This window comes from Ptychodera flava, chromosome 10 (assembly GCF_041260155.1).
Source record: "Ptychodera flava strain L36383 chromosome 10, AS_Pfla_20210202, whole genome shotgun sequence".
Lineage (NCBI taxonomy): Eukaryota > Metazoa > Hemichordata > Enteropneusta > Ptychoderidae > Ptychodera > Ptychodera flava.
The window spans coordinates 11,779,878-11,802,844 of record NC_091937.1 but is presented as its reverse complement, the minus strand read 5'-3'; the positions used below and the strand labels follow the sequence as shown (position 1 = coordinate 11,802,844).

The following is a 22,967-nucleotide window of genomic DNA, read 5'->3' as shown; positions in this document are numbered from 1 at the left end:
TCGCAAAAGTGGGGGCGAAAATTTCCGTCATAGAGGGAAGTCGCAACATCACGCGTGAAGACGTCCGCAAAATAAACATGAAAGAGCTACAAAAATTTTTAAAAGCAAGGAAGATTCCTCCTTCCAAAGCTAAAAAGGCTGAGTTGGTAGAGCTTGATGAGAAATCCATTGACTTTGGCTTAGAAACTAATGTAAAAAATGTGAAAGAGGCTCTGCACCATACTATCCAAAATGTTTTTTTGTGTGTCAAGTTTGTGTTCGATTCGTTTCGAAAATGTGTTCCTACATTCATATCCGATTGTTTGTGTTAATGAAAATGTTTGTTTCGCTTCGGATATTTGTAGGGAAGTTTGGATTTGTGTGTATGATAATGTTTTGTTTGTGTGGGGAAAGCTTATGGCGAGACACAACCGGGCCTTATGGTGTGACAAAGTTGATAGAGTGGCCCTTTGACGCTTGTGTTTCGAAACCCTAGTGTGTGGTTTCTCATAAGTCGCAGTGTAGATTCTTCACTTAGTTTGTGTTTGTGAAAATTTATTTTAATGCATTTTAGTGATCTTGCTCTTCGAATACTGAGGCAAGTTCCCGTTTTACATGTGTTGGCAAGACGCCGACGTCGAAACTGTTGCTGTTTCGTCTTGCGAGTACGTTGGTTGATCTGGAAGAATTATCGCCCTCGAATAATGTCGATTAATGTCGCTCACGCTTATGTTTTGGCGATGTGTCCGTCGAATTCGGCAGAAAATCACACGAAACGAGCGTTTTAGAAGCAAATTAAGTACCAGGTATGAATTTTGAGAATGATAGGGAAAGATCGTCGGTAACATGATACACGAACTTGCTACTTTTTACAGTAAAATCGAACGTCGAAGATGACATGGTAGCATAATCCCTATAGGAAATAGCCATTTGGTTTTCTGACTTTCTTTACTTTCTTTTTCTCAGGCATATGTACACACGAATAGGTGGCGCATAGTCCGACAGCGGAATAGATCACAAACATGTGGAAACTGTTAGGTACCCAGCTAAGTTCGCGACGTATCATCCTTATCCATGTTGATCTCAGGCGTTTCTCTTTCTTAACATCGGGGAAACGGTGGAAGGTCACGCCATTCATCCATGGGTATTTGTCAAGTTTGCCGGCTTTGCAGTAAAAGTTTGGCAGTCAAACGCTTACGGTGACAACAGAGCAGATGAAAGTAGACTAAACTTAGGTTATGGATACCGAGTCTGTGTTATCGCAATATATGCTGACAGGATCGAGAAAGTCGCCCTCACTTCCGGTAAAAGGAAGAGTCCCCCTAGTGGCAAAAGCTTGAAATCCTTGAATTACCGCATGGTCTTATGGTAACTCGAAACTTACATATTCAGTGGTCAGAAAAAAGTGCCTAAAATAGCTGTAAAAATACACCATTGAAGATTTCATCATACTTTGAATATATCACATCAGATCATCCCTAAGATCATGTCAGCCAAAGCTATCTGATGAGTAGTTTTTCGAGAATAAAATTTTCTGACCAAAAATGGCAACAATTGCCCCCCAAAATAAAAATACCGCAATTATACGGTGTCGCTCAAATTTGATCAGAATTGGTACATACCAAAGATCAACAATAAGTGTTATTTCTATCTGTTCAGTGCAGGAAAATTATACGTTGAAGTTATGACAATTTCTGCACAGTACAACCAGAAAAACAACAAGAAATATTTAAACCAGAAAATTAAGAATGACAAAGTAAATAAGGTCTGAAACTTTAGGTACTGAAGGTCAACTTTAGCAACATGCATAGCAGAGAGTCTTTCAACCATGGATGTACAAAAATAGACATCCATGGTTTCAGCAGATCTGTTAATATGTCACAGTTCATAAACAATGACAGGAAATGACCAATTAGCTGTTTCAGTTACTGCTATCACTCCCAAACATAATAGGTACCCTGCATACAAATAGGTTAAAGGTCAAAATCCTCTTATTCAGATGTGTGGGCTGATTCAGTTCACTGCCACCACTCCTGCACATTTGCAGGATTTCCCTTTTTCTTACCTCATTTGCACATTTTTGACACTGACGTGTTCATTTGAACAATTCACATCTCAACCCTTACATCTACCTGTACACCAAATACTGAGACTACCGGGTAGCTTTGGCGGTATGGGAGCCTTTGTGTGTGATGGACATACCGGTACATCCGCACATACATACCCACAAATATACAGACATACAGACGCCACTGACTCATCATATAAGCTCTTTTTGGTATTTATATATGAAACCAAATATGAGTTCAAAATTGCAGATTCCATCATAATTTTATAAGATCAAATTTAGCTCATCTGTAGGAACCTGAATATCGAATTTCAAAGCTATCAGACCAGTACTTTTCGAGAAACACATTTTTTGACCAAAAATGGAAAAATTTCCCCAATTGCAAAAATACGAAATTGCAGATTTCCTCATCATTTCAATAAATATCATTTAGTTCAACTATTGGAACCTGTATACCAAATTTCAAAGCTATCAGATGAGTAGTTTTGGAAATACACATTTTTTGACCAAAAATGGCAAAAATTGCCCCCAAAAATACAAAATTACAGATTTCATCAGAAATTCAATATATTAGTTAGTTCATCTATAGAAACCTGTATACCAAATTTCAAAGCTGTCAGACCAGCACTTTTGAGAAATACATTTTTTGACCAAAATATGGCAAAAATTGCCTAAAAAATGCAAATTTGCATATTACTGCACAATTTTAATAAATCTGAAATAGATCATCCCTAGGGACATATGTGCTCAATATCAAAGCTATCTGACTGGTAGTTTTGAAGAAGATTTTTAAAGATTTTTTACCCAAAAATGACAAAAATTGCCTTCAAATACAAATATGCAAATTTCACCACGATTTGAACAACTCTGACTGAAGTCACCCTTAGTAAACTGCATATCAAATTTCAAAGCAATCGGACAAGCGGTTTCAGAGAAGAAGATTTTTACCAAAAACACAAAAAATGCTCCAAAAATACAAATATGCAAATTTCATCACGATTTGAACAAACTTAAGTGAGGTAACCCTAAGTGAACTGCATATAAGATTTCAAAGCAATTGGACTTGGGGTTTCAGAGAAGAAGGCAATTGTTGATGGACGACGGATGATGACAACGGAAAATCACCTATTTGATAAGCTCCACGTTGCTGACAGCGGAGCTTAAAAGGACAGGTTTGCCAGTACTGCTGCGCCCCTAGCAATACCCCCAGGGTCTCTGACTAACAGACAAGTGAGGTGATGTTTGTGCCTAGCGGACGTGCACAATACTGAAGGAGCTTATTTCAGTAAAAGTAAGCATGAAACAGCAATAAAATGATGCACCCCCTGGGGCAAACAAAGCCGGTGACCTCAGTTTTTCTGCAGTAACACTTGAGCACCTTTCCCTGTCTAGGGGCATGTAGAAATTATCAAAGTCTAACACGTATAAATACGGCTAAAACTACCCTGAAAATGGGTGGTTTCTGCCAAAATGCCTGCGCAGGGTATGTGCAGGAGAGCCAATCTTTTGCAGGCACATATTATGGGGCCGTTTTCTACTGACTTGGCAGGATAACGGACAAGGGCGCTCAGCAGGAAAAGGGTGAAAGCCACAACTTTCAATCCCAGGTTCTCGCATTAGTGGAGTTCTCCTCCCGGTCAAATACTTGGCCAGTATGATGTTTGATTTCCATAATATTAATTACACAAAGTGATCTCGACCTTTTGTTACCTTTTGCGAATACTTCAAACAGAGTTTATACAAGTGTTTGATAGAATATGCCTATTGTTAGTTCTTTCGGCCACAAAAATGCAGACAGACTGTCAAGCGTGTCAGCGTGAAGCTCTTGCCAATCGAACATTCTGGTTATATTCAAATTCTTACGTGACTGGAAGACAATTTTTTAAGGAAATTTCAGCATTGGTGATGGGGAATCAATGACCGTTGGTGATTTGAACCAACCGTCAATCAAACGCTTGTATAAACTTTGTTTGCAGGATTACAAAAGGTACCAAAAGGTTGAGATCAGTTTGTGTAATTAACCCTTTTCCTGCCAAGTCGGTGAAAATCCGCTTGAAATTCAGTGTAGCCAGAATCTAAGTACTGGTGACCGTTATTCTACCAACCCGGTGGAAATCGGACCCTTTTTGGGTACCCCCTTTCCTGCCAAGTCGACGGCACTACGTTTTGCTATCCCCTATGCGTTTAGGGGTCATCCGAGGACAGGTTTTCTGACAAGGAACGCCTTTTCCCCTCGAAATGGGTTCGCAGGTAGTCGATAGACAGGGAAAGGTGCAGAAACCTGTCCGCCAGTCCCCCACACCCGAGGGGGGCTGGGTTTTTTTACCGCTTTTTAGCGGACTTGGCAGGATAGCATGGTGACGTTTTCTGGCGGAGTTGGACGTACTTGGCTGCCTGGCACTATAGAGATTGCTGCCGAACTTGACCAACTCGGCAATGCTAATCTAGAAGGCTATCTCTTGCAAACGACTTGGCAGATATGCCGATGGTGCGAGACGAAAGTCACTTATTCAGTTGTGCGTGACTGAAAATGAGAACGTATTTTTGACGGACGGCTCGACTTTTTCCTCCGATGGAACGGATATGAACGACTCGGAAAACCATTACAAACTGGTGTCCGACGTACTAAGCTGGGCTTCAGCTCTGCAAGTTCAAGCCAGGCAACGTCCTTGACCGCCTTGGCCGTGCCATTCAATGGACATAGCTTTGGATTTTTATTTATTCCATCGTCCGAAGTATTGGCTCTGGTTTGCAGGCAAACGTATCCTCTTGCCGACGCATTGGTAACTACGTACGCTGTTTGCGTACAGAGAATTCAAAAGGGGACATAAGGTCAATGCGTAGTCTGCTACGGGGATACCGCCTGCATTTAGCAGGGACTGCTTTTGTTATGCAAACCAGCTAGCAGTACAATATGGCTGCCAGGCATGTGGACACGTCGATGGCTAGAACAATGGAAGCATATTGCGTTGCACCCGTGCATCGCAAAAGTGAACTGAAGACTTGGGTGTAGTGACTGGTTATCACTGGTTAGCTGCAGCCCAAGCCATGTCGGTACAAACCCGTACCTGACTTAGGACCACTCGATTAAGTCAGTAATGAACGGTAACACTCGTAAACCAACTCCCAACTGAGCTGGCTAAACTACCTGGAGCTGTGCTTCAATGGCTCAGCCATGTCGTTAATACAACGGCAAAAACGTAGTTTTTGTGCTACACTGCCAAGTCGTTGAAGGTACGTATTCAATTGACCCTACCCTGGGGAAACAGGACAGGTTTGCCGGTGCTGCTGCACCCCTAGCACGACCCTCAGGGTCTCTGACTAACAGACGAGTGAGGTGATGTTTGTGCCTTGCGGACGTGCGTAATACTGAAGGAGTTTATTTCCGAAAAAATAAACATGAAACTGCAATAAAATGACGCACTCCCAGGGGCAAACAAAGCCGGTGACCTCAATTTTTTTCTGCAGTAACCCTTGAGCTCCTTCCCCTGTCTACGGGCATGTAGAAATTATCGAAGTCTAACACGTATAAGTACGGCTAAAACAACCCTGAAAATGGGCGATTTCTGCCAAAATGCCTGGCAGGATAACATGCAGGAGAGCCAATCTTTTGTAGGCACATATTATGGGGCGGTTTTCTACTGACTTGGCAGGATAACGGACAAGGGCGCTTGGCAGGAAAAGGGTTAATGTTATAGAAATCAAACATTGTCCTGGCCAAGTGTTTGACTTGCAGGAGAACTCCACAAATGTGAGAACCTGGGATTGAAAATTGCAGCCTTAAACTGTTCCTCAGTACACAACATAAACTCAAAAGTGTGCAAAGTCAGCAAATTTCTCTAAGGGGCAGGTCATTATTAGCTTATTCCCATGCAAAACAGAGTGCCAATGCACACAGTCTACCTCAGTATCTAACGACATGTGAAAATTCAGGTATAAGACTAGTTCAGCTGAATCCTTTCTTACTTGGGCAGTTCATTTGACAACATACTTATTGACACCTATTGCACAACATTGTCACACTCAGTCAAGTTGGAATAAAATCTACACTTATGTATATGCAGCAGATCAGAGCATGACAAAATGGAAGCTATATTGTAAGATTACATTGAAAAACAAAATGATGTAGACATGTTTCTGTAGCACAGTCATGTTAAATACACACACACACACACGTATACACTCCCTACCAAATAAAACTCAACATCTTCACTGTATAGCAAAACCTTACCTTTCATTGATAATGTATTGTCTTGATATTGTTGACACATCCTTTCAGTCAGTGTCTCTAATGGTTTCACTAGCTCATGCATTTTGTCCAAATGTTTTAGAGATTTGAAAATTGCACAACACTCTGAAATAAACAAATAAATGTTTTAATATTTCATTTAACAAGCCATGGAGTAACATTACAGCCAATCTGTGATATTCCCTAACTGAAACAAGGAAAATAGTCAGACAAAGTCATATTCACTGAAGGATAAACACCATAACAATGTGTTATACCACAACTGAGGTTTAAAAAACTGCTGGAATCTTCAATAACCTCAACGTTCAAACTTTCACCATACTTCGAGCACACCTCTTCCATCACTTCCTTGCAAACATTAACACTTTTTAAACATAGTTCTATTACTTAATTACTAACCGATATGAAAATACCATTGCACTATACATTTGGCAAAACTCTGGAAGTCACACTGTCCTGTTCTTCTTTTACTGTATCATGTATCGGCAAAACACAGTAGTGGACACAAAATAATTTTGTTTGGACATTTTAGTAACCTTGGAAGTCTAATCATCCGATCACCTAGAAAATCCCTTGTGGATGGCAACCAGTGGTGCACAGTACAATAAATTACCCACAATTCTCTTTGATTTGTATCCATGAAGGTTACTTTTCTAAAAACTTTTTCAGTTCTGCATGTAAGCACTAATGTTCAGCATCAGAATAATTGTTAAATAATATCCAGTACAAGTACGTTTAGAAATTTCAGCAAAAGTTTCAAAATAACCATTAACCCTTTTCCTGCCGAGCGCCCCTGTCCGTTATCCTGCCAAGTCGGTCAAAACCGGCCCCCTTTTCCGTGTCTACAGAAGATAGGCTCTCCTGCACGCTTTCCTGCCAGGCATTTGGCGGGAAAATACCGCATTTTCGGGGTACGATTACCGACCATATACGTGTTAGACTTCAAAAATTTTTGCATGCCCGTATAGAGGGGCAACCGCTGATGAGGTTGTGTCCAGAAAATGACGAGGTCACGGGCGTTGTTTGCCCCGGGGGACGTGCACTTTTATGCCCTTTTCTAGCTTACTTTCGCGGAAGTAAAGCTCGTTCGCCGGCACGCACGGCCACACCGGGGAAACGTCACCTCTCTCGTGGGTTAGTAGAAGACCCAGGGTTAGTGCTATGGGTGCGGCAGCACCCTCAAACCTGTCCTGTTTCCCCTGGGTTGTGTCACTTGGCCACGTACTTTGAACGACTTGGAAGAGTCGCACAGTGCAGTCTGCTTTGACGTAGTGTCAACGACATAGTTCCGCCATTGAAGGAAGGCGTTGTACGTAGTTTGGCCAGTTCAGTGAACACTTAGCTCGTTAGTGTTACCGTTTCCTAACACGTAGTTGTGCAGTTGTTACTAAGGTGCACTTTTGTACCACCTTAGCTCTGGACAGTGCAACTGCTCTATGCACTAACCCCAACGACAGATGGTTGGTACAACGTCTACGTCGCACGAGCACAGCCTCCGTTGGGCTGTGCCCCTCCACTAGTGATACAACGCACGTTCATCCATTACTATAGCGTCCTTACGGATCTGCCAAAAACGAAAGTGGGGGTAAAAAACAAAACAAACGAAAATATGCGATCATAGATAGTATTTATTCGGGAATAATTTACATTATGCCGAACAATAAATCTCGGAGTCTGTCTCGACGTCCGAGTGCATGGTCCGTGTTTTAAAAATTACAATCGGGGTGGCAGATCCGTGTTTCAAAAATTATAATAGGGGGATTGTACAAAATAATCCGTCTAAACAAAACAAACGAAAATATGCGATCCATAGATAGTATTTTATTTGGAATAATTTACATTATGCCGAATAATAAATCTCAGAGTCTGTCTCGACGTCCGAGTGCATGGTCCGTGTTACAAAGATTACAATCGGGGATTGTACAAAATAATCCGTGTTTCAATTTACAATCAGCGGGATCGTAAAGCACAAACAAACGGCACAACCGTGCTCAAAATGTGATCATGGTCCGAGTTAAGAATACAGTCAAGCCACTGTTAGGCGAAGCTGTCCCCTGTCCGTTATTTACGTCGGGTTCTCTTGCTGATGGGTGTCGTCGGGGCTGTGTGAGTAGAGGTCTGCACGCCAATGCTCCTCTTACCTCGTAGCATCTGCGATGATGTGAAAAGCCGCAAAACACTCGCCCTCGTGAAGATGAACCCCGCACAGACTACATCCTTTGGACGTCTCAGACAGTCGTCCGCTCGCAGTGGTCTTACCCTCTCTGCTGCATACTTTACAGCATTTCTGCCGCCCCTCCAAACGGCTGACAACGTGCATCGGCTGATTTTGTGGATTGATGTACGAGGCAAGAGAAACGGTGGCCTCGACCTCTCTCACACTGGGCTGCGATCGCCCACAATAACCGCCAATGAGTTGTTTCCCGACACGCAGATGAAACATCTTATGGGTCAGCTTACTATCAGGGTGTACATGCTTGAAGCATATATATGCATTTACCAGGGCAACATCAATCAGGTAACATGCCAGATATGTCCACCATCTGTGGTTCTTGCGCCCAGTGTGAAAGTACTTGCGCTTCTGGTTGGCTCGGTCGACGCCTCCCATGTACCGGCGATAATTATACAGCGACAGAGGCACTTGTCGCTGCTCGTCTCCCTCCCCCACTGGCACGCACTCCAAGGGTGGATAGACCGTATTCAAGATCAGCACCTGAGCGTTACTATCCTGATAAGCAGTGATGTTAAGACGAGAGTCCGTTCTGGTCGTGGCTTTCATATCCCCAACAGACAGAGGAAGGCGCTTCCTCTTACCCGGCGGAATTAATTGAGGGGGCATGGTGCGACGATTACGGCGGTTTAAAACTCCCGACCATGTAGATCCCGGTCTCCATCAGCTCTCTAGCAGTAACGACCGTGCTAAACAGGCTATCACAGAATAGGCTGTGATTATATCCACAGAATGGCTGGACCAGCTCCATCGTAATTCTTTTCACCACACCTCGCTCCTGCCGTCTCCCATCAGTCCGATCCCGAAATTTCACACCTAGGTACGGTGCAAAGTTAGCGATGTATGCAGTGGTGGAGTCGCACAGCTGCCATATCTTGAAACTGTCTCGATCAGGCTTATGCGGTAATCTCTGCTTAATTTAGAACGGCCCTTAAATCGCACCATGCCCTCGTCGATGGAGATCTCTCTACCCATCTTATAATTATTTACGCACCGGTCAACTATGGGCTCCATCCATGGATTGATTTTATACAGGGGATCCTCCTGACACGACGTCGGCGGCGTGCCTCATCAGGATCACGACGTGGATCGTTCTCTGGGTCTGCCAGATGAAAGTATCGCATAAGCTGCTGAAAGCGACTGCGGGTAATCACAGTAGAAATACCCCGTTTCTCAGAAAGGGATCGCTAGACCAATAATCCTCCACTGATGATTTACGGTCGATACCCATACAGACTAAGACGCCAATGAACGCCTGCACCTCTCGGTAGTCAGCGTTACGCCAGTATTTATCTATTTTCCTAGCGATATATCGCTGGTGGAATTTGGCGTATTTATTAGTCTCGTCCTTGGCCAATCTGATCAGTGTAGCTGGAATAAACTTAAAAAAGTAATCGAGCTCACGGGAGTGGCTGGGCAAGGTGAAAGTCGGTCCTCTCTCACGGTCAAAATCGGTCTCCTCAAATATATTAGCATCGGTAGTCTCCGACATACGCCAGACAGGAGGGGTGTCGTCCTCCGCCAACACAGCAGCAACGTCATCATCGTCGTCAGAGCTTGCCTCACCTACATACTGCCTGTCATAAAAGTCATCGTCCTCTGCCGCATCCTCGTCAACCTCCGAGTCGGACTCAGCGGTGATATCACCGTCGTCTGGGCGTCTGGGCCTGAACTCGCCCGTAGCGGCATCAAGGATCATATCTGGCTCAAAATCAGGTGGGCTATCCTGATAACGAACCCTCCGCACTATCTTTTTCGGCGGGGACATCGCAGCACACGAAACTATGGCAGGAGCGGGCTGGGCAGCCTCTGCTGATGACGAGGACTCAAGCTCTTTCGCACTGGGCACAGGAACCTCTCCTGACGCAGGATGAGGGCTCATAGGAGCAACAGGTGGTGTCTCTCCCCGAGCAGCGGGGGAGAACCAATGGCATCAGCCGTCTCGTTACTCACTGTCTCACTAGCAGCAGCAGACGTAGTCTGTGCAGGTGAAGTATCTCCCACAAGAGCAGATGTAGTCTCTGCAGGTGAAGTAGTCTCTCCCGGAGCAGCCGGGTGAGAACCACTGGCAACCGGTGACCCGTCATCATCCTCATCGGCAGAACGATCGGTCTTACGTTTACGCTTACCACTGGGTTTTTCAGCCGGAGATGGCTTCGCCTTACGGGAGCGTTTCTTGCCCGACTTCTTAGAACGTTTACTAGGGACATCACAACGATCGCTACCACTACGCCCGGAGACTCTGCATCTTTGAGCTTCAGTCGTCTGCTCGCCTTCAGAAAACTTTTGCGGTCCGTCAAGCTCATGTCTGGAACAGTGTCGACAGACTAGCAGGTCCCTCCCTTTTAAAGCCACAGGGAAACAAAGCCCTGGACATGATTGGACGCAGGGGTGTTAATATATGCATCCACCTGTTATTATAATGGACCTACGGCAATCAGTCCACCAACCGGCGCTGACATTCCTACCCGTCATGTAAATTGCCTGTCCGCACCATTTGATATGCTAATAATACTCATTTGCGATGCAAATCCCTCGAGCACTTAGCATAACATAGTCAATGTCATTAGCATCTCAACTTGACATTCCGTCCAGCTGGGTACGTGGCATGCGCACCTGCCACCCAAGGACGTTGGCCCAAGCCCATGTTTAGTACGGGTGGGAAACCCGTATCTTTAACCTCATGTCCCTTCTAAGTACGCCTGCGCAGGGCGTATTGTCATCCAAGTCGGTGACAAGCCAACCCGACAGATCGCCCATTAAGCAGTAATGGACTGGCCGTCTCGTTCTTGTACGGCAACGAACAGTGCTTCAGCGGCTTGTTTAGGTCATAACCGTCGCCTGCCGAGCGGCTTACCCAACTAAGGCGGTCAAAGATGAAGGATGCCAAAATTGTCAACGGCTGTCTCGGCCTCGTCCGTTGGGCAAACATGGCTCCTTCAAATAACGTGGCCAGCACGTCTACGTCATCAGCGGTGATGACGACCCGTCATTGACGCCCGAGTGCGTAAAACTCGGAATATACCGACAGGTACCTCTACCTGAGTCGGTCATACTACGGTATAAACCAAACACAGGTCTGCCAACTCCCGTTAGACTCGGCCGTTAGCCGAACTTCACAGGGACAACATAGGCGTAACAAGTGCGGTGAACAACGGTTCACGCACCTAACCGCAGCCGCCAAGTCGGTGAACAATGGTATCAAATTTTGAGGCCATGTTCCTGAATGGCAAGGCTGAGGCGGTGTGTTTCGTTGCACGGCTTGAACGTCTAGAGCCAAGTGCAGCCGACAACGTCCGACATCTGAGTGGGTAGTCTTTTCGAGAAGGTAACAAGTTGGTTAAAAGCGGTGGTTACCCTTCACAAATGTCGCTCAAGTCCGTTCGGATCAGTTCCATGTCAGGGACTAATCAAGCCGAGTCCGTCAAATCCGTCTGCACTTCCCGTCAATCAGGACCAAGTCCGTGATTTTCGTCTCGCACCATTGGCAAAAAATTGCACCGCCAGCTGAGGCGGTCTTAGGCGGTTGCCTTACAGATTAGCGTTGCCGAGACGGTCAATTTCGGCCGCAATCTATGTAGTGCCTCAGAGCCAAGTTAACCCAAACTCCGCTAGAATACGTCAACGTGCTAACCTGCCAAGTACGCTACTCGTCCCCCCCCAAAAAAAACAGTCCCCCACCGGGGTGGGGGACTGGCTGGGTAGCTTCCGCACCTTTCCCTGTCGTTGGACTCTCTGTGAACCCATTTCGAGAGCAAACGCCGTTCCTCGCCCAAAAACCTGTCCTCGAACGACCCCTAGCGCGAGCAAGGGTTTGCTACACGTAGTTCCGTCGACTAGGCAGGAAAGGGGGTACCAAAAAGTAGCCCGATTTCCACCGCCTTGGCAGGATAACGGCCGTGGCTGCTCAGATTCTAGCTACACCGAATTTCAAGCGGATTTTCACCGACTTGGCAGGAAAAGGGTTAAACAACCATGGAAGTCATGTTCTGTAGGTACTACAAATGCCTTACTCTTTAGGCAGCAAGCTATGATGAACTGAAGGGGTCATTCTCTGAGAAACTTAGAATGCAAATTTCTTTTGTCATTTCCATTGGAAAAAATCAATATCCTTTTGTTTCAAAAAACAGGTGCAACTGGTCTCCCTACTTTCCATCACATTATTCTGTATGGCTGAAGACACAATCAGTGGAAAATTTGACAAAAATGCTATCTCCTCTCTCAATCTTGCATAATTTTTCAAATCATTTAAAATGAGAATTGAGAAGAATGGTGTTCTTAAAAGTACATTTTTAGAATTTTTACAACTACCGGTAGTCTATGAATTTGTCTACACATGGGAGGCCTGGTAGACTTCTCTGGGGAATCTCTGAGGATACAAATCGCAATGAGTTATGGGAAATTTACAGTACTGTGTGGTGTATCCACTATTCGTGCCTCATGTCTCTGTCAATGCTCTGCCTGCCAGGGCTGTGTCGATGTCCTCATTAAGTGATTCATGTAGCACCTGTTGTCCTGAATACCTAAGCAAATACTCTATCTCAAATACTTTTATAAGCAAATTAGCAAAAGTCTATAACCTTGAAGTACTAAAGCCGGTAACACACTAGCTGCAAAATTGTAGCTCTACAGTGATGAGGTTGGTGAGTTTTGGTTTTTGCAACCTCAAGCTCGCTCACAAGTAGAGCTACAATGCCGAAGGCCCGTAGCGTTCAAAATAAGCGCGCCGCACATGGTGCGGTATTTTATTGTGAAATCCCATATACCGGTACTCAGAACCGGTATACCGTACTGTATTTGGTCATATAGATTTATCACTAGCTACTGAATACTAAACACTAAAACTTTTGAGTCAATTTGAAAATTTGCTAATTTTTCTTTAGTCACCATGTATTATTTCCTATTCAACTCAAAATTTTCTTGCGTCATAGAGAATTTTTTTTTTGCGTCATGGCGCGTCATATTGGCTTAGAGGGCACACTGATGTCAAGCTAGAAAATAGGTGCATTTACACTCCACTTTAATTCATTGATTCATTTCCGTGGAAAAATCAACATTCGGTCTTTCTGAATGCATGAACCGGTGACCAACGAATGCGTGTTTACGAATTCTACATCAAGGGGCATATGCAGAAAGGGACTCAAAAGAAATTATAGGGAGGGAGGGCCAGTATTTTTCAAAATCACACTGCGCGTAAAATTGTGACCTTAAAAAATGTATCAATCAAAATTCTGTACATTAATTTTGTAGACCATATGGTAAGGTTGCTATATATTTCAAATATCCAGGTCTTAAGCCATGATAATATTAAGATTTTTACAATACTATTTTTGAGAATTTATGACCTTTGACCTTCCCTATCCCCCTCTGCAACTAAGCTGTGGCTTATTCTACATAAGAGTCGAAGACGGCTGGTGTCTATCGAACTGTTACTGGTATGGGACACAGACCTTCGACCCTCAAATCATCCTGTACCTCACTAATTATGCACATCTATAAATTATAGGCTAGCTAACAGAGGTCGAGGTCTGAAGTTTAGTGGACAGAGATGATTATGTTAACTAAGATTTCTGCTAAAATATCAAGCGACCAGGATGACATTTGACCTAGCCAATATGGCTATACCGGTAGGTCTGATGTTTGCTGGATGGCAATCGTGGGAGGAGAGTGTACAGCAAAAATATAAAGTAACCAGGATGACCTTTGACCTGAATTTAACTTATTTGCCAGTATATTAGTGCAACAGCCTTCATATTTGGTGGGATGAGGCATCACATTATGAATTAATATTTGTCAAATAAATACAGTGTTTTCTGTTAACGCGAAATCCTGCCTATTTTACGCAAAATTGTTCTGAAATACGCAAAAAAAATCATGACTGTGCAAATTAATACGCATTGAGGTACCGCATGCCGAACCCTCGATGTGGACATCCTTGGCCCGCACTACATTGCCTGAACGTGGCAGTGTTCGCGGGACTTTTTTCTCCTTGCGTACGGCATACGCATTAGTTTGCTAAAATTGCGTAATGGCTGGATTTGAGTGCGTAACTCGATTGATGAAAAAACTGACTGCAGAATACAATGTGCCGTTGAATAAACCTACACTACATATTCGGATTGTACGATGTAACATTATTTTAATGAAAACAGTTTAACGAACAACTTGAACAATGTTGAAACGTAACAGCGAAGGGTATACATGCGACCGTCAAAACACATCGGGCAACCCAAAAGTTAGAGTTATGGTAGCTTATCCAGACACTTCTGCAGTGTTCAAAATTTATGAATCATTTTTTGACGGACTCGTAGAGCAAAGTTGAAAGAAAACAGATTTGTCTGCTTCGATGCCATGCTGCATGTGTGCTTGATCAAAATTTGGGAACAGCGAGACGCGATGATCGTGCAGGGTTGGCATTATATAATTTGTCGCAACATTTCTGTCAATCACTCACTTTGTGTCATAAGTTTCAGAAACTATCGCTCGCCTGGAAATTAGCAACGTAATTCATAGGCACAGCTGACATAATAACGTGCCTGTGAACTACGATGCCGATTTTTCAGACAACGCCCAGAGAATCCGAAACTTTCCACACAAAATGAGTGATTGACAGAAATGTGTTGCAACAAATTTCGTCTGGTTGTCGCCTAAGGTCAGTCGTGGGGAGTGCTTTCGGAAACACTTTACTGTTATCCTTTGCGTACAGAAAACGCATAACAATGAAAAAAATGCGTAGAGAGTCAATTTCAATGCGTAAATACGCACGATTTTTGCGTAAACGCGAACCCTGACGTGGTTCAATGCAGGACAAAAATAGAACATACCTGGTATGCACTTGCTGGCAAGTGACATTTATCATGATATTGCAACATTTTAGACTTTAGGGGCAACATCAAAAGTTCAACATAATAAATCTAACTTAATTGCTTAAGTTTGGCCTCAGACCCCCTACGCCCCCTTCTAACTTAACTGACCTAAAATTGAAAAACATTGCGGACTCATACCCTGTACTAATTCTTTCAAACGACGTACCAATGTACCATTGAATTAAATAAAAATACCGTCAATGACGCTGTACCTTCTCTAATGTGTGGCCAGGTCAGTAATTGGTTGTTGCATGGAGTTGTTGGTAAATAGTTGACAATGTAGGGGCATGAGGTGGGATATGGACCCAAAGAACCCAAAAGATGATTAAATACATCAATCAAAAAAATTCTAAGCTACAGTATAAACTGCCTAAAGATAGTTCAATGTGGAAAAAAAAGTTAAATAATTCAGAAATAAGAATTAACAGTCCAAAATAGTAATGACGCACTTCCCTACTGACCTGAGTGCATGTGAAATACACAACCTGGCATCTGTAACCAAGTGATCATTTTAAGGCACTTTTAACTGTTTTTAATGGATTTTCCAAAAAGTCATGTGGAAATGATGAAAAACGCTTATCTGGTCTTGTGTTTGTATAACCTCATGGCTGATAATTGTCATAGTATTGAAAATAATTGAAAGTGAAGAAAATTACTGTTTTTAATAGGCATATTTTCCTTGAAATACATGACCGCGTAAAGAATATATGCTAAAAGTGTTTAAGAGTAAATTTCTTTTCAAAAAATAATTTAATCTGTGACCAAAGGATTTTTATTCTTTGAGTTTACAAATTCAAACATTGCAATTTGTTCAATCATCTTGTGCAGTGCAAAATTTATAAAATGACTGAAAAACAAAAAAATTGGCAGAATTACAGACTTTGTGATGTAAAATTATGGGTTGACATTACGATAATTGTTAATCTGTTCGAAGTACTACTATACTATAATTTATAAAAAAAAAGTTCACGGTAACATATATTGTCAGCAATGTAGTGTTAATTTTGACTTTACATCAAAATATGCCTTTGCTGGATACCAAATATATAGGGCGAAATATTAAAATCAGCCATGTTCAGCAAAATCCACACAACAGCATTGATCCTTTTCTAATTTGATTTGATTTGCTTATGTTATCCTTGTATGACAGTCAGTACAATATGGAACTTGAACACAACACAGTGAATAAGTATGCTGTAAATGAAATGGTGTGGCTGCATCCACATGCAGCAATAGGAGTGCCTTTGTCTCTCACCCCTCATTTCCAACCTGTCCCATCCCTGAAAAAATAGTTTTGTCTTATTTTTATAATGTTAATAATTTCTGTATTTGTTAAAATGTGCGCATCTCAAAAACTTTTGATCATAAACATTTTCATTGTTTTTTATAGCTGACCAGTCAGTTAACCTGTTTATTTTGAATATTTGCGCATTTTTCCTCAGTATTTGACATTTTCAGAATACCTTCTTATTCAGTTTGTCATTTCCTAAAAGTTTAAATGCTCCATTGTGTGGTCAAGCTTTCCACAAGCATCAAATGTGGTACTTCATATAGGAAGGTCTGCCTCTAGAGGGCGGGCATCATGTACAGTGTTTGTTGGTTAATTCCTCCACATAAACTTCTGATTGTACTGTAAACATTGACCATGGCCGACGTCCGATTTTCCTGTCTAAAATTTCACTCATTTTGGTTCATATTACTCTGAAACTCCAGGATTGGGAAGAAAGGGTTATCTTGAAATATTGAGGTACTCGCCGATATTTTGCAAAATTAAATGAGAAATAATGCAAGGAAAATGCCGACAGGCTTACACAATGACCGTTTTTAGACTCAGAGGCATATGATCATCTCTGCAGATTATGCAACAGGCCCATATCACGTGAGGCCATGAGGGGATATCCACGCAACTCAGTACCAAACACCAGTGCTCACAGAGTGAGCAAACACAAAGTGAGTACCCTACCCCTAACCCTACCCCTATTTCAGTAGTCTGTAATAGATTGTAATAGATTGTAGTCAACTAAGAAACCTTGGAGAAAGGCTTAACACTGTGGCTATGCCGCTAAGTCCCTTTTGATTTTTGTCACAGCTCAAAATCGTTCTCCCACACCTCAACCTGAGCCATAAACACCCCCACCAGTTTATGATATGACCCATCACAATGGCATGACGTCAACTGATCTTGACAGACGGAAGTCTTGACAGACGGAAGTAATTGACAGCAGCATACTGGTTTTCAACTCTAATACCTTCTCTGTCTATAAATAGACACGAGAAGGTAAAAATTGAAAACCATTATAAAGTAACAAAAATACGGGTGACTGGATCGGTTTTAGCGTACAAAAAACAGCCTTGAAATCGTAAAATTTGCGAAAAATACGATAAATCGTTTTTGACTGCAAAGAAATTGATTTGGCCAATTTAACCCCAACCCCCACCCCCAAACTTAAGCAATTAAGTGTTTTTTCAAACATTGATCTTTTGACGTCGCCCCTTAGCAGACCACAACTCTTTATCCAACATTGTATTACATTATCACAAAGCATCATGTCAATCAGTTCTGTACAGGCAATAACACTTACAGTTGCAAAAAATTCAAGAATCAATCGAGTCTACATTGTTGATAACTCAATACAGTTAATGGTCTTTTTCTCGCGTATTAGGTGAAGTAGTGTTTATGGGTGACGATTTAGACTCTGTCGGGTTGCATGAGAGGTCCCACTGGACTTTGATCAGTATCTGCTTTTTGTTGGCCCTTTGAAAACACTAATTTCGTAGTCAGAAAGTATAAAGGCTGCTCAACGATCACAACACATGCATTATGGTATTGCAAGCATTCAGCTACACATACCTTGAAGCCCCCCAGACTATTGTTTTTTGCTAATAGAGCATGGGCATTACAGGAAAATTCCCCGAATTCTACAGAAAAGACTGCACAACTCGCTTCAGATACTGATTCCTATTGAACGCATTTATGATATATTTTACACAAATAAAAACCAAGTTGCCTAAAATCGTACGCAAGTTTTAAAATTGTAACAGAAACGCTGTAAATATCATTGATGTTGTAGCATGGACAAGGACAGCATAACTGTTGGGGAGAGTCACTTTTCTCAGCATCATTTTGAAAAATTCGCCCACCCTCCCTCCCTATAATTTTTGCCAGTCCCTTACCGGCCAGCACATGTTGAATTCAGGAACACATGTGCACACATCGCAGGTCACCACTTTTATGCACATACAAGGCGTCTATTAGACGTGCTTCAAAATAATTGGATAAAGTGAATTAGAGTGAAAATGCACCTATTTCTAGCTTAACATATGCTAATCATGCATCGTGAACTTTGGCTCGCGGCGTGTGGCTCGTGGCACGCCTGGGTATTTGGGCATTTGGGTATGACGGCATCTGGTTTTGCCGTCCGAACCAAATACCCAGGCAAAACCTCGAGCTACTGTACTGCAACTAGAATTAGGCTTACCCGCGTACGATGCTGTGTGTTAATTCCGGCCGTAAACGGCCTGTGGTGGGAGGCCGTGTAACACCGGGAATTAACACACAGTACCGTATGCAGGACTAGGATCATACCTTGACAGGCTTGTGGAACGCCGCATGTATTGTTGAATGCAATGCCATCGCCGCCATTGCACTGCTTTGTTCTCTCCCAGAGCTTCAAATCCGAAAGAAGACACTCCTCGTTCATTGTTATCGGGATTGTTTCCACCGATTTCGTCTAAAGCAATGTTGTTGCTGCAAAATATTTCAGAAGGACAGAAAATTCAAATCTGAGGTTGCGTCCACAAAAAACAAGACTACGGCTGAGTCGAGTTCAAATTCTCCAAGCCTTTGTTATACAAGTATCATGGACGTAAAAAATAGACCGCCATGGTTACGCCGCTTACCACCCGAGTTACACTTTAACATCTCAACTGAACACGATGCTGAAGTTAGACTCGGTTTCGGATTCGGTTTCGGGTTCGAGTGGCTGAAAAAGTTGTATATTTTCAGCAAAGTTTGTTGCACTTTGGTGTGTGAAAATAATACTCGGCTTAAAGAACATGTTTTTACTGGATTACCTGTTCGCATATGTTGTATATATTTCACAGCATAAATTTTGTGCATGTATTCACAATTAAAATGGTTAATAACATAGGCCCACGGAACGTTTCGTAGATTGTCGTCGGATGGGAAGTGACTGACACTGTGAGGCCGAAGGCCGAACCTCGATACCTTTCTTAGGGAGCATTCGTTTTTTTACGGGGTGGGGGGTGTCTGTGGAATTTGAGCGACAAACGAAATGTAAAAAGCGACCCCCCCCCTCCAAATCAAATTTCTAAAATTTGACCCCTCTCAAATTCATCAATTGTAAAATGTGACCCCCCCCCAAAAAAAAATATCATCAGATTTGATTCATTAATCCTTCGCACCCTGTGGCCCCAGGCTGAAAAAAAGTTTCCTCACATACTAGAGAATCAACATTTTTGGTGAAATTCCAAAATCAAATTTTTTGCAAACACATGAACTTGTAATCGCTCTAGTCTAATCAAGTACATTAATATCAATAATCAAGAGTACATAAATACACAGATTTACCTAGTTTCATATTGGAAAAAAATTATTCATAGTTTCCTCTGACAAGATAGTGAATTAACAATTCGGTGAAATTCCAAAATCAAATTTCTTGCACAAACATCCACTTGTAACCACCCTAGTCTAATCAAGTACATTAATATCAATAATCAAGCGTACATAAATACACAGATTTAACTAGTTTTGTATTGGAAAAAAATTATTCATAGTTTCCTCTGACAAGATAGTGAATTAACAATTCGGTGAAATTCCAAAATCAAATTTCTTGCTCACACATGCACTGGTAACTACCCTAGTCTGATCAAGTACATTAATATCAATAATCAAGAGTCTATAAATACACAGATTTAGCTAGTTTTGTATTTAAAAGAAATTATTCATAGCTTCTCATAGATTATGTATGGAGGACCTGTGTATTTACTATTTTGCCTGGGAGCTCTTGTGTGTTATTATACCTAGAAAGTCCCAGACGGGAACTTTCCAGAGAGTGTTGCATGCTGCACTCAGGTTTGAGTGTCAGAGTGTGCTTTTTAAGTCAGATATTTCTGTATTTTGAGTTTTACTCAAGTCAGCAGATATGTAAAGAAACCGGTGAGTGGCAGAGATCGAACTTTATGCGGATCGGACTGTTTATTTAAACCCTACGCCATCCTCTACTTTAGTCGATTGAACAAACATTGCTCACACAAGTGAAAGCCGTGCGTATATTTGCAACACACTCTGCACGCTGAGATGATAGTATCACCACAAGTTGAAAGCTGATCTTTCTGCAGCAAATTGTGTGTTAACTGCGATTATATTACCATGCCCTGCCCGTCGCATTTTGATTGGTCGAGCTGAACCACGTGACTGACCACAAATACACAGTAATGGTTTGTTCACATGCCCGTGAATATGAATAATAAGCTTAACAACTCAAAATATCGTAACTTTACAGCTGAAACATAAATCATAATCAATCACAAAATAAAATGGGGAGCACTTGTAGGTCACGTTGAGATACTTTTTTCTGAAAACATCCCCAGATTTGCCATTTTTTTACAGCGCGCGTGACAGTGCATCGCGTATTGCTCAGTTTCTGGGGCCCCGTTGTCGTTCGCTCCTGAAATTTTTGGAAATTTTGACGGTTTTCTTGGGTTTGCTGATAATATAATGGAAATAACAGACTCTGCTCTGACCATTAACGTTTATTTGTGGGCGCGGGCTCGAGGAAAGCCAAATTAACGGGCTCGGCAAGCCTCGCCCGTTAATTTTTGGCTTTCCTCTCGCCCTTGCCCACAAATAAACGTTAATGGTCAGCGCGTCGCCCGTTATTTCTATAACGTTATTCCATTTATGAGTTCAGTCAGATGTCTGAGATTGTCATGAAAACATTATTTGTGATTGTTCCACTGAACTTTTGTCGATGCGTGGAGTTTGCAGAGGAAGACTTCAGATTAGTTCGGCATGTCCCCGGAGAGCCGACCGGAAGTAAACAAAGATCTAAGATGGCTGCGCCTGTGGTAGCTGAACTGGACGCTGCTTAATGCTTAGCAGTGAATTGCATGTGTTGTCGCCGACTTTCATGTGCGGACATTACACCGGGCTTACAATTGTCCTCATCATCGAACATTAGTTAAAGTCGTGTGAACTATTTGTGTTTCCGAGCTGCATGGTCAAGTCTGAGGTACCTCTGCGGTAACGTTAAGTTTTCCATAGAAATTGTGAAGCATTAAGAAAGGGTTTGAACAGAGTTTTTGTTCTGAAAGTGTGTTCGACTCCTGCCGTCGGGAGGTCGATCAGTACGGTTATTGTTACCATGGAGTAATATTTATAGTTTTGAAGTACGGTTTTACTATTTTATATGTAGACCCGATATTTGACACAATATAGTAATATACAGAAGTTGTTTGTTACATTATATGACTGAGTGTTAGTGCCTCATTTCATGCCCAATGCTCTGTAGCCCTACGTACAGGTCTGTGCACGTGTGTTCCCAGCATTATATGGCCTGTAACCACAGGGTACTCAAACTTGTTGTTTATTTTTGTCTGTTTGTTTGTGTGTATGTGTTTGTGTTTGTTTATTTGTATATTTGTTGCATTTTAATAAAATAACAGCCAAAAAGCTGTTTTGTTAATATTTGTCAATAAGAGCAGTTTATTTATTTGTTTGTTTGTTTATATATTTGTTTGTTTGTTTGTTTGTTTGTTGATACGTATTTTCTAGGGTTAGGGTTAGGGTTAAGCTTACGTTAGGGTTAGGGTTAGGGTTAGGCTTAAAGCGCAGTGGTCGTCGCGCTGCGCATCCTCCTGAGAGGGTCCCCTCTGTTGTAAACAAATCCAAGAACGCCGCACATGTTACGGGTGATTGTAACGTTTGCGATATTGCGGTTGTTAAAAATGGCGGCTGATCTGTCACAAGCATACCAACTCCAAATGTAACAAGCAATAAAGGTCAATTAATCTAAGTTAAATATCTGCTGAACATTGAACAATGATTGCACGCTGGATTGAGATCACATTTGCTCATGATTTTCATGAATCAGTTGAATGGGGCTCGGTTACTGTTATCGCTCGAGCCATAGAGCTAGACGTACGCATGTATACGCCAACAGACTATCAACGACCGGGCTCTAGTTTTCGACATCGCTTGCAAGGACGAGAGCTTTCATTTCAAGAGACCCGACAGGAGTACAAAGACAACAACCCAAACTACGGAAATCTACAGCTCACAGAGCAATGCCCGCTGCAGCAAGAAGCATCTCTGCATTTGTTCCGTTCCGTGGTCTGTATGAACGTCCGTGTCAAACCGGGTATATGACGCGCTACACTCGGCTGTGGAGAATCCTACTCAACTACAAAGTTTACCCGTTTGGGGGTGCAAACGAGAATTCTGAGTACAGGTATCAAGTCAAGCGAAGGACCTTTCATGTGGGGGTTATCTCACTTGAAAGAGGATTCAGACCTACCCGGCAATCAGGAGGTACAACAACGAAGTTTGCCCAG

General features: G+C 42.4%; 1 protein-coding gene across 3 annotated transcripts in view; it reads right to left on the bottom strand.

Moving 5' to 3' along the window:
- The window catches only part of LOC139142027 (zinc finger protein 345-like), a 121,659-nt gene that overhangs the window by 43,277 nt on the left and 55,415 nt on the right, over window positions 1-22,967 (bottom strand). The window contains exons 1-2 of one of the 3 annotated variants that reach the window (XM_070711822.1): window positions 18,979-19,328; window positions 6,279-6,401 (exon numbers count right to left, since the gene is read on the bottom strand). In XM_070711822.1, the coding sequence (XP_070567923.1) occupies window positions 6,279-6,401; window positions 18,979-19,093 (238 nt within the window). In that variant the 5' untranslated portion in view covers window positions 19,094-19,328. Of the gene's footprint in view, window positions 1-6,278; window positions 6,402-18,978; window positions 19,329-22,967 lie in introns of those variants that run through there. The other 2 variants (XM_070711818.1, XM_070711819.1) reach the window with 2 other exon arrangements.